General features: G+C 41.7%; 2 protein-coding genes across 2 annotated transcripts; one reads left to right on the forward strand and one right to left on the reverse strand.

Moving 5' to 3' along the window:
* The first annotated feature begins 2,446 nt into the window (after positions 1–2,446).
* Positions 2,447–7,514, forward strand: LOC148789207 (uncharacterized). The gene is made up of 6 exons (XM_088877916.1): positions 2,447–2,727; positions 2,937–5,137; positions 5,227–5,355; positions 5,475–6,589; positions 6,633–6,794; positions 7,245–7,514. The coding sequence occupies exons 1-6, from the start codon at positions 2,447–2,449 to the stop codon at positions 7,512–7,514; spliced, it is 4,158 nt and encodes a 1,385-aa protein (XP_088734042.1).
* Positions 7,515–11,305: 3,791 nt separating this feature from the next.
* On the reverse strand, positions 11,306–12,906 carry LOC148789208 (uncharacterized). Its single transcript, XM_088875514.1, has 2 exons — positions 11,796–12,906; positions 11,306–11,484 (listed from the first exon to the last, which is right to left on the reverse strand). Exons 1-2 carry the CDS (start codon positions 12,904–12,906, stop codon positions 11,471–11,473), a joined length of 1,125 nt encoding a protein of 374 aa, XP_088731640.1. The 3' UTR covers positions 11,306–11,470.
* Positions 12,907–12,960: the final 54 nt, after the last annotated feature.

Here is a 12,960-nt window from a genome sequence, read left to right on the forward strand (position 1 = left end):
AATATCACTTTTCACTCAATTTTTTTGTTAACATCAGCAAATTTGGTGAATTTTGACTAACGGGCAGATTTATTTGTTAGACGAAAACAAATTTAAAAAATATTAAATATAATTTCTCAAATCATATAAAATTTATGTGTACAACAATCCTAAAAAAAAAAAAAAAAGAGTGTAATTATCCCATAAATTTATCAAAAGAAGAAGTGAAAAAATGTATATTCCTAGGAAAAGAAAAGATGAGGAGAGAAGGGAGATATTGTGACTTGGGAAAATGTGAGGGGTTTGGGGTGCAGGATCAGTAATCAGATTCAACTGGGATGGTGGTGGAGACTGACTGGAGATGAAGCTGCTGATGAGGTGAGGAGGTGGGAATTGTTGCAGTCGACATGTTTATTTTGCTGTCGGAATTCTATAAACATTCATTATGGGTCAAGGAAAGATCCTCAGAGCACATAGGTTGAAATTTCAGTATGTCATTTAAAATTCTAACTTGTATTCATATACGTACATATATATGTTAGACGAATAAATTTTTCTTCCAATAGTAAAGTGACACTTGTGAAATAATGTACTAGTTATCGGTTTAAATTAATTTATTATTTTGGGAATTTATTGGACTCAATTCTAAAATTAAATAATTAATTTTAATTGATATACTTTATTGACAAACAAAATGTTGCCGAGTGTCAAGTTTAACAGTCTAATAATAATCCACGTCTAATCAAATTATGATATGTGGAGCTTTCGACCAAATCAATCAAAATCAAAGCAAAAACTATAAAACTTATAGTTAGGCCATGTTTACGACCATAGTACGATGCATAGAATTGTAGGGGTCCGGATAAAAGTTGTCTTTTGCAGCACATTAGGTGGAACTTTTATATTTAGTATCTGTTTACTCTCTCCTCTCTAATTTGTTGGATTATTAAGTTAATACACAAACTACATCGCTATATTTGTTTTTATTTTCAACTTATTTTCGAAACAAGTCAAAACATACTCAATGTTTATCATCATTCAAAAATATCTTATTTAGGTGTTTTAAACTGTTTTAACACAAATATATACATATATATACATACACATATATATATAAATATATATAAAAAGAGCATGATTTGACAGTAAATAGTAATTTTTGTCTCCCAAAACACAACATTAAACATATAATACTTATTTTAAATTATCTCCAAAAATAAATTCAAACATACATACTATCTCTAACACACACTTATTTATCTTTGTTTTTCTCTTTCTATCTCCATAAAATATAACAAAACACTCAGAAAACGAATCCAAACATTATGCATGTTTCCTAGCTTCCTGGATATGTTGGATTATTGTGCAGTTTGACAATTTTACCCTCCATTAAAGACGAAATATCATGTCATGACTTGGTAATAAAATTTTAATTTTTTTTCTAAAATCGATCTCTTTCCTTGTAAGCCATCTCCACCTCCGTTGGTTGCATTTCATGGTATGTTCTTGGTTCTCTAGCCAAATTCAAATATCAGTTAGTGTGAGAACAGTGCTTCATCTCTTGAAGTATATTCATTCTAATCCCCATATTAAAATTGTTACTGAAAAATATTCTGCAAATCTATATTTGTACTCTTTGACTCATTACAAGTTTGTGGACATTACATTTATAGGTGTTTTTCCATGGATGTGAACCTAATCATCCTAACATCACATTCCCCCCCCTTTTTTATATACTTCTGTAACATTGGAAGTGAGATGGAAGTGTGTTCATAATTTGTTTTTTTTTTTTTCTTCTTCATGTCCCATTAGGGCATCTATGTCATGTTTTGTTGTAGTTATAAATATAGGACCTCATGTTGTGTTTTGGTTTCAACAATAAACATGCATGTCTATAAAAAATAGTGATTGGAGTAATAGTTCTGGTAGTTGGTCAATTGGAGCAGTAGCTCACATTCTAGGGATGATAGGTATACAGAGAAAATACCTAAAACACCCTTCATTAAGGGTATTTCAGTCTTTTCCCCTCGGACCCACGCATTTCCCACCGGACGGGTCAGAACATGCCTGACCTGGACCTAGCCGCCTTCTTGAAGACTCGGACAACGAAATCGTCCGATCGTGGACGCAAGCTAGCGGGATGAGGCCACGTGGCCCCATCAATAGTATCCCGCTACGCCTTATAAATACCCCTTGACGCCACATTTCGAGGTAATTAATGCTGGATTCATTCGATCTATCTGCCTAATCACATACTTTTTCCTCGATCAGCCTAACTTGAGCATTGGAGGGTCATTGTCAGGGATGTGCCCGACGAGCTCACTTTGCTTGTTCATTCTCAGGGTCCCAAACGCTTGGTCTTGATAGGAGTTAGTCAACTGCAGTGAGGTCGCTCATTTCAGGTCACTGATTTCGAGCAAGATCAGTTGGCGCCTTCTGTGGGAAAGTTTGAGAATCGCCTGTCACTATGGAAGGTTCTTCGAGGAGAAATTACAGAGAAGAGGGAACACCCAAGAAAGGAGGATCCATGATTCACATGACGAAGGATGATTTGCAAAGAATGATCGAAGAAGCAAGTCAGAATGCCATCGTAGAATACGAAAGGAGGACTGCGACCCCAGTGATCAAAGACGCTGCTAGGAGGCAGCTGTTTGAAAACACAGAACCACACAGAGGTCTGGAGAACCAAGCCAGCCAGAGTACAGAAGTCGAAGGCAAATACCCTCGGAAGCAAGATCGAGCAGCCAGGTTCGAGCTAGAGAACTAGTGATATCAAAGGTTGAGGTCAAAAGCGTCGGGAAGCAGATCGAGCTCCTGGAAAAACAGATTGATGAATTAAAGAAAAGAGGGAAAATAGTCTCGCATAACAAAAATTCTCCCTTCAACAATGACATTTTGGTTCAAGTAGTGGAGCCTGGATTTAGAGTACCCGACCTGTAGAGATATGATGGAACTAGGGATCCATATGAGCATATTGTAGCATTTGAAATGGTGATGAATTTGTATGGGCAGCCAGGTCCTATAATGGCTAAATTATTTGCTACTACTCTCGCAGGAAAAGCACAGGAGTGGTTTACCAGCTTGTCGCGCGGGAGCATAGACTCATACGAGCAACTCGTCCAAAAGTTCTCGTTCCATTTTGCCAGCAGAAAGAAGCAGAAGAGGTCAGCCACTCACCTTTTCAGTATACGACAAAAGGAGGAAGAGACGTTGAAAAGTTTCACGGGAAGGTTCAATAATGAAATGATAGAGGTCCAGGATCTACGTATTGACATGATGGTCAGCATTTTAATCCATGGATTAAAGAAGGGCTCATTTACATCTGTGCTTGCGCGCGAGCCCCTAGGGGATGTCGAACAATTAATGGCTTTAACTCATAAGTACATCGACGAGGAGGAGATGAACGCAATGAAAGATTCTGAGCGGAGAGAATGCGAGCAGGTATTTAAGCGACCGCATGACAGCAGAGAGGGTGGGGGAAGTAAGATGAAGGCGGACAAACCAAGGGAACCAAAGTACCAGCCTAGATATCACAATTACACTCCGTTGGCCATGACGCGCGAGAAGGACTTGATGATGGTGGAAAGTGCTGATGTCTTGAAATGGCCAAAGCACACCAGGTATACTCCGTCTAAAAAATTTTCTAACAAGTATTGCAGATTTCACCGCGAAAGATGGCACGACATGGAGGAGTGTTTCCAGCTGAAAGATGAGATCGAAAGGTTGGTACGGCAAGGTTTCTTCCGTGATCGGATTCCCGATGGATGCAAGATAGGAAGGGACGAAGTGAGGAAAAGTCGGTCAAGAAGCAGAGATCGCAATCCCGGTCCAGGGAAAACTGATAAAGCCCCTGCAAACAGAAGTAATGCACCAACCAAAGGGATAATCTATACCATTGCAGGGGGTTCGAGTGCCGGAGATTCGAGTGGAACCCGGAAGAGGTGCGATAGAACCCTAGGATCAAGCAGAGAAAGAGAATTTGGGCTGAAAGTTGAGGAGGAAGAGGCTATTTCTTTTGATAGTTCGGATAAACCAAGTGACATTAGAACAATGAACGACCCGATGGTCATCAAGCTGGGCATAGCAAATTTCACTGTTCATAAAGTGTTGATTGATAGTGGAAGCTCAGCTGATATCATATTCAAAAATATGGTCGATAAGATGGGGTTAGCAAAAGCCCGCCTCGAGCCGGTGAAGACCCCTCTCGTGGGATTCAGAGGAAGTGAAGTGGCGTCGCTGGGCATGATCGAACTACCTGTATCCATGGGTGAGGAACCTAAGCGAAAAACTTTGATGGTGAAATTTTTGGTTGTAGATACCCCATTCGCGTATAATGTGATTTTGGGCAGACCAGGCTTAAATTTGTTCAGAGCAGTCATCTCCACCTATCACATGAAGATGAAATTTCCTATAGAAAGCAGGATAGGAGAAGTAGCTAGCGACCAGAAAGAAGCTCGTAAGTGTTACAATCTGTCGCTGAAGGGGGAATCCAGTCAGAAAAGGAGGAAAGTGGGGAAGGACGCTGAACCTCAACCATACAAAGCCGAGTATATGAAACCCTGTGACGATTATAAGACTGTGCAGCTCGTACCAGGCGAACAAGAAAAGACCACCAGGATAGGAGCGAACATGGTGGATGGGGAGATGGCCATGATCGAATTTCTGAGAAAGAACATGGACATGTTTGCTTGGAGCCCGTCAGATTTTACGGGTATCAACCCAGAAGTGATTGTGCATAGATTGAACGTGGATCCTGCAGTCCGACCAGTGCAACAGAAGAAGAGGTCATTCGGGAACGACAAAAACGAGATCATCAGGCAGGAAGTGGATAACTTACTCAAAGTCGGGTACGTATCTGAAGTTCAATACACTGATTGGCTTTCTAATGTAGTGCTTGTCCCCAAATCCTTGGGAAAATGGCCCATGTGTGTAGATTTTACAGATCTGAATAAAGTCTGCCTGAAAGACCCGTACCCGCTGCCTAGGATCGATGTCATGGTGGATTTAACAACCGGGTTCGAAATGTTCTCAATGATGGACGCCTACCATGGATATCATCAGATTTACATGGCCAAAGAAGACAGGGATAAGACCTCGTTCATTACTGACAAAGGGATTTATTGTTACAACATGATGCCTTTCGGTCTGAAAAATGCAGGTGCGACCTTCTAGGGATTGGTGAACATGATGTTCAGCTATTTGCTGGGGAAAACCATGAAAGTTTATGTTGATGATATGTTGGTCAAGAGCAAGAGGTCGCAAGATCATCTCAAGCATCTCGAACAAGCATTCAGCATAATGAGATCGTACGGGATGAAGCTGAACCCAGACAAATGCACCTTTGGGGTAGGTGCCGGAAAATTTTTGGGATACATGGTCAGTGAACGAGGGATTGAAGCAAACCCTGAGAAGATTCAGGCCATTATGAGCTTACGATCACCGACCACGATCAAAGACGTGTAGAAGTTGACAGGAAAAATCGCCTCCTTGAACAGGTTTATTTCGCGATCAGCGAATAGAAGCCTCCCTTTCTTTTAACGTCCTGAGAAAATCTAAGAACTTCAAATGGAGTGAAGAATGCGAGAAGGCGCTACAAGAATTAAAAGAACATTTGACAAAATCCCCCTTGCTTGCTAACTCGAAGGAAGGAGAAACGTTGTTTTTGTACTTAGCCGTATCAGAGAAAGCAGTCAGCTCGGTGTTAGTGCGGGATGAAGGAGGGAGCCAAAATCCGATATACTACATTAGCAAGATGCTCCAAGGTGCAGAATCAAGGTATTCAGAGATGGAGAAACTAGCACTCACCTTGGTTCTCACAGCTTGGAAGTTGCGACCTTACTTTCAATCGCATAAAGTGGTGATATTGACGAATCATCCTTTGAAAGATGTGATGTCGCGACCTGAAGCTTCGGGGAGGTTGATCAAGTGGGCCATTAAATTGGGGCAGTATGACATTGATTATCAGCCCAGAACCGCGCAGAAGGCTCAAGTGCTAGCAGACTTCGTGATAAAGCTATCGAATGATCCTGAATTACCTCACACTGCTGAAGGGCATGATTCCAAGTGGATGCTACATGTAGACGGATCATCAAATACTAATAATGGAGGAGCAGGCATATTGATTCAAGAGCCAAAGGAAGTGGAGATCGAAGTAGCGGCCTGCCTATCTTTCCCTGTCACCAATAACGAAGTTGAATACGAAGCACTTATTCTGGGATTAGAACTTGCACACGAAGCTGGAGCCAGAGATCTAGAAGTTTTTATGGACTCCCAGTTGATCGCATTACAAATTGAAGGAACCTATGAGACGAGAGAGAAGACAATAACATCCTATAGAGAGATTGTTAAGAGATTAATGAGCAAGTTTGATAAGTGTTCTATTTTGCTAGTGCCAAGGGCAGAAAATGATAAGGCAGATGCGTTATCTAAATTCAGAGCTGCGATGTCCGGGATCAAAGATCGCAAAATAACTGCGTTAGTGCGAGAACGATCAGCCATCTCGAATAAGGGAGAAGTGCAAGTAGTCTCGGAAGCCGGATCGTGGAAAGAGGAAATCATCAAGTACCTAGAGGACGGTACCTTGCCTTATGATCCTGTGGCAGCAAAGAGAGTAAAATTTCGAGCTACATCGGTTCACCTTGCTATCTGGTCAGTTATATAAGCGAACAGTGGATGGACCCCTCCTGAAGTGTCTCGATGAAGAGAGGGCTGATTACGTGATGCGCGAAATCCATGAGGGAAGCTGCGGGAACCATTCAGGTGCAAGGTCGCTAGCACAGAAGATTATACGACAGGGGTACTTTTGGCCTACGATGGTTAGAGATATAAAGGACTTGGTCAAGAGATGCGAAAGTTGCTAGAAATATGCATCCCTGATATACTAGCCAGCGACCACCATCGAACCAATCAAAATAGCATGTCCGTTCGACAAATTGGGAATAGACATAGTGGGACCTTTCCCTATTGCTCAAGCGCAAAAGAAATTCATCATTGTAGTAGTGGAGTACTTCTCTAAGTGGGTCGAAGCGGAGGCAGTGGCCAAAATCTCTGAAAGAGAAGTCATCAACTTCATCTGGAAGAACATCATTTTCAGGTTTATAATACCAAGAATTTTAATTTCTGAGAATAGAACTCCGTTTCAGGGGAAGAAAATTACTAAATGGTTAAAGGAACTCAAGATCGCGTAACACTTCACAGCGGTCGTGAATCCCCAAGCCAACGGACAGACAAAGGTCACGAACAGAACGATCCTACAACATTTGTAGACACGGCTGGAGAGCAAGGGATCTTGGGTCGACGAGTTGCCAGGAGTTCCGTGGGCTTATCGAACTACACCTCGAACGGCAACAGGTGAAACCCCCTTCTGTCTAGTTTATGGAACTGAGGCCATAATACCTGCAGAGATCGGAGAAGGATCCCAACGGGTATCAGCATACGATCCAAAATCCAACACGAACAAGCGTGGGTTCGACCTTACGGGGATAAAGGAAAAGAGGGATTGGCATACGCACGAATCCTACATCACAAGGGGTTAATGATGAAAAATCATGATCGAAAAATCCGACCAAGGCAGCTGTAGGTGGGTGATTTGGTACTCAAAAAGGTGGAGGCTTCGAAGCACGTGGGTAAGCTCGATCCCTCTTGGGAAGGCCCATACAGAATCATCGAGATCAGAAAGCAAGGTACGTACAGGTTGTTGGATATGCGCGGGCAGAACTTACCGTTGTTACAGGTTGCAGGATATCTTTGGAAATGGTATTTAATATCCAGGTTCTTACAATCGAATCTGAGATTCTCCACTGTTTGTATTCAGATGATCCTTCACCCGGCTTCAGAATTGATCCATCGATGAAGCTAAGTTTATCCTTTCCTTCTAGTGCGATTCGCACTAATCTACTCCATGTTAGCCAGTTGCTCCCATTCAATGGTGCTGAAATCACAACCATATCGGTGTTCTCCATCAGCTATTACTGGTGTTCGAACCATCACTCACATATTTAATTTCCATAGTTTCTGGTGGTACATTCGAAATGCTCGCCATTCGTTATCAGTTACAGCAAAAAGGAGAAATCAAATATCTCGACATGCAGAAACCATCAGTACGACAACTCTGATACCATATTGAGATTCTCAATTGTGGCCATGGAAAAGGGAATAAAATGTGCACAGCCATATTTCTGTAGAATTGAAAACAATGAATTTGATTTTAATTGCTTGGCGAGAGTATTTAAATAGATACGAAAGTACTGAAGGAGAAGCTAACTGACTAGCTACCACATTAGCTACCAAACTAAAAAAAGCGAAAAAATGAGAAACACGACTTATGCACTTTCATCTTCATCTACATCGTCATTTTCACCTGTAATGGCTACTGTTAATCTCTTCATGAAACGACTATGTTTTTTGTCTTAAGCGGTGTAGAATCTTAAAAATAACTCAAAGGAGCAAGAAATGAGAAACACACAAAATGATAAAAGGAAACTCTCTAATTTTTAATATGTTGCAGTTCATAAATGTATGTCATAATACAAGTATTCATAGATACATATGTTGTAACTACTTGTAATAAAAAACTAACAATAATGGATAAGAACATGAAACTACCTAAAACCATAAAAAACTACCCTGCAGCATCCAAATCTTCATTAGATGACATCTTCAAACTCTCAACATCCCCCCCACAAGTTGGACCTGGTTCGATAGCGAACAAGCCCAACTTGGTCAACAAACTCGTGAAGGCAGACATGGGCAACACCTTAGTAAAGATATCAGCAAGCTATAGCGAGCTTCGAACAAAAGAAGGGGCAATGAAACCTTCTTTATAAGCATCACGAACTAAGTGACAGTCCATTTCTATGTGTTTAGTTCGTTCGTGAAAAACAGGATTGGCCAGAATATGCAATGCCGCTTTGTTATCACAAAATAGATCAATCGGAAAGGAAGTAGACATACCGAGATCAGTCATAATATAAGAAATCCAACGCAGTTCGCAGACAGTAGCAGCTAGACTACGATACTCAGCCTCAGCTGTCGACCGAGATACTGTACATTGCTTCTTAGTCTTCCAAGAGATCAAAGCTGGTCCAAGAAATATACAAAAACCTGTAAGTGATCGTCTGGAATCTGGGCATGTCGCCCAATCTGCGTCACAATAAGCCGTCAATGTTAGCGAGCTCTGTGAAGGAAAGAAGAGACCCTTTGATGGACAACTCTTAAGATAGCGAACTACATGTAGAGCTGCTTGCCAGTGCGACTCGCACGGGTGTGTGAGAAACTGACTAAGTTGTTGAACCGAGTGTGAAATATCTGGACGAGTATATCCAAGATATAGTAGACGACCCACGAGGCGACGGTATGAATTTGGCTTGGGAAGCGGATCATCCAAAGTAGATTGAAGTCGCAAACCTTGTGGAAACGGTGTAGCAGCAGGTCGTGATTGACATAAACCTGTATCGCGAATAATGTCCATGACATACTTAGTCTGCAAGATATAGAGACCATCACTGCACCTAGCGATCTTCAGGCCAAGAAAATATCGAGCGTCCCCAATATCTTTGATCGTGAATAAATTGTGAAGATAAGTCTTAACAGCCTGAATAGTTGAAATAGAAGGACCAGTGAGCAGTATATGATCCACATAGACCAACAACACAAGTGGTCCTGAAGAAGTATTCTTAATAAAAAGGCAGTGGTCGTGCACTGATTGGCGAAATCCATAAGATGTAAGTCGAGAGGTGAATTCCACATTCCATTGACGTGATGCTTGCTTCAGTCCATATAGCGACCTGGTTAGCTTACAAGCCAAATGAGGTGCGACCTCATATCCTTCAGGGGGAGTCATATAAATATCTTCATCCAAGTGTCCATGTAAAAATGCATTATTGATGTCTAACTGCTGTATGGGCCATTCACGAGCTGCAGCAATGGCGAGAAAGAGTCGTACAGTCATAGTTTTGGCGACCGGAGAGAAAACACCCCATAGTCCACTCCTTCAACTTGGGTGAAACCTTTAGCGACTAGACGAGCTTTATAACGATCTACTGACCCATCAGCTCGCAGTTTGATTTTGTAGACCCATTTACATCCAATCGTTTTCTTCCCCTCAGGTAAGGTGGTCAGCTCCCAGGTATGATTTCTCTCTAAGGCATCTAATTCAGATTGCATTGCATCTCTCCATTCCTGATGCACAACTGCCTCGGTGAACGACCTAAGCTCTTGCAAAACAGACAGTGAAGCCACAAAAGACATATATGCAGAGGCAGTCTGAGATAGGGAGATAGAGGAGTTAGTGGATTTCGCATTACAGACGAAGTCATTGAGCCAGGTAGGTCGCTGCCTATTGCGAGCAGAACGACGTACAAAAATGAGGTCGGGTATGTCAGGCGACCTAGCAGGGGGAAGAGATTGAGCAGAGGATGATTGGGAATTACTGGCCAAGGATATCAGCATGGGGAAAAACTACGGGAAGAGGATAGGAAGCTGAGGTCGCTTGCGAGCTCGAGTAAGGGAACTGACCTTCATAGAATTGAACATCCCTGGACGTAAAGGATGAAGAGTTCTCGAGATCGTACAGCTTATAAGCCTTTTGAGTGGAAGCATATCCAATCATCACACATTTGCGAGCTCGAGATTCAAATTTATGTTTATGAGGGCTAGTATTTGTGGCATAACATAGACAACCAAAAGAGCGAAGATGAGTGTAGGAGGGTACAGTACCATAAAGAAGTTCAAAAGGAGTTTTCCACTGAAGTAGTTTGGAAGGAGTTCGGTTTATGAGGTAGGTTGCCGTCAAGATAGATTCCCCCCAGAATTTGTAGGTAAAGAGGCTTGAAATAGTAGAGCTCGTGCAACATCGAGTAGATGGCGATGCTTGCGTTCAACTCTACCATTCTGTTGAGGAGTATAAGCACAAGAAGTTTGGTGAATTATCCCCTGTGTATGACAGAGATCGCGACAACTGCGATTTAAGAACTCAGATCCATTGTCAGATCGCATAATCTTTATAGATCGATTGAACTGAGTGTGTATGAGAGAAAAAAAAGTCTTAAGAGTGAAAGCGACCTGACTCTTATGCTGTATAAGGTAGGTCCAGAGACTGCGACTACAATCATCCATGATAGTCAGAAAGTAGCTACAATTGGAAAGTGTGGGAATTCTGTAAGGTCCCCAAAGATCTACATGAATGAGGTCGAAAAGTGCAGCAGATCGTGTGTTACTGCAAGGAAAAGGAATTCGTGTTTGCTTAGCTTTATGGCAAGTATCACAAGATAGAGACAATGAAACTTCATTCAAATAGAGCTCAGGAATTTTATTTAACACTGTTAAAGGTACATGACCTAGTCTACGATGCCAAAAAGAGACATTACTGGAAGTAGAGTAAGAACTGGAAGCATTAAGATAGTGGGTCGCAGATCGCTGTATAGAAGAAGAAAAATATTCTTGCTTGACGACATACAAGTTCCTTGAAATAGATCCCACGACCAGGTTTCTCCTAGTGACTTGGTCCTGCAAGATACAACTTGTCTTAGTAAAGCGAAAATGATAAGAATTGTTGCGACAAAGTTGAGTAACAGAAAGCAAATTTACAGAGAAGGAGGGAATATAGAGAACATCTTGAAGAACGACCTCGGCATTAAGATGTACCTCACCAACATATGATGCATCTTTCTTTGTTCCATCAGGCAAGATAATGGTATAAGTTTGTGAAGGTTTAGAGTAGGAATGGAATAAATCAAGGTTAGCACATATGTGGTTAGTGGCTCCAGTATCTATAATCCAGTAACTCAGATCATTAACAGAGTGTTTAGAAATATTACCAGCAAAATCATCATCAGTGCATGCAAAATTGGCAGAATTGTTAAGAGGATCTGAATGCATCTCCTCCTTCTGCATGAGTCTGACGAGATCGCTCATGAGTTCAGCGATCTGCTTGGTAGGAGCTCGTCCTCCAGCGATCTCCTTATCATCTGCTGCTGCCCCTGCAAACCCTTTAACACCTGAATTAGATGCCTTTGCCTTTCTGTTGTCACTTAAAGTCTTATACCAGTCCGGAGTGCCATGGAGTTGAAAACAAGTTTCCCGAGTGTGTCCAAACTTATGACAGTGAAAACATGTCGCAGCTCGCTTATCCACATGCGACCTCCTCCTACTTGAAAACTTGTTCGCAGATTCCCGCCTACCATCCTTAAATGCAAGATGATACGCTGTATGACCAGAAGAGTCTGCTATATTACTGTGAATTAATCTCTGTTTTTCAACAGTATATAGCATCGCAAAAGCTCGTTCCATATTAGGCAATGGATCTTGCATTAAAATTTGGCGTCTTTTCGCATCATAAACTTCATGAAGCCCCATAAGGAATTGCAGCAGTTGGGTCGCTTCCTCCTTTGCTGTAATGGTTTTGTTAACTCCACAAGAACACTCTCCACATGTACAACTTGGTGTGGGGGACAAACACAGCAACTCACTCCACAGCTTCTTAAATTTTGTCATGTACGATGTCAGGGACATGTCTCCCTGAGCAATAGACGCAATCTCCCGTTGGAGAAGATACACCATAGGGCCATTGCTACGCCCATATCTGGCTTGAATTTCAAGCCACAATTCACGGGATGATGAGACATACATAAAACCTTCAACGATATCTCTGGAAATAGAGTTCCAGATCCAGGAGGTGACCATCAAATCCACTCGCCTCCATTGTTCGAAATTCGTAGTACTAATCATGGGTCTAGGAAATGACCCATCAATGAAACCAAATTTCATCTTGGTTCCAAGTGCAACATATACTGCCCGACTCCAGGGCAGAAAATTCGTGCCATCTAGTGGTGACGAAGATAAAGCCATACTTGAATGCTCCGAGGGATGCAAATATAAAGCATCCTTTTCCAATTGAGTTAACTCCTGCACATTATTGAGATCTGCCATGGCTCTGATACCATGTAGAATCTTAAAAATAACTCAAAGGAGCAAGAAATGAGA

This window comes from Sesamum indicum, linkage group LG2 (genome assembly GCF_026168435.1).
Source record: "Sesamum indicum cultivar Baizhima isolate 11 linkage group LG2, ASM2616843v1, whole genome shotgun sequence".
NCBI lineage: Eukaryota > Viridiplantae > Streptophyta > Magnoliopsida > Lamiales > Pedaliaceae > Sesamum > Sesamum indicum.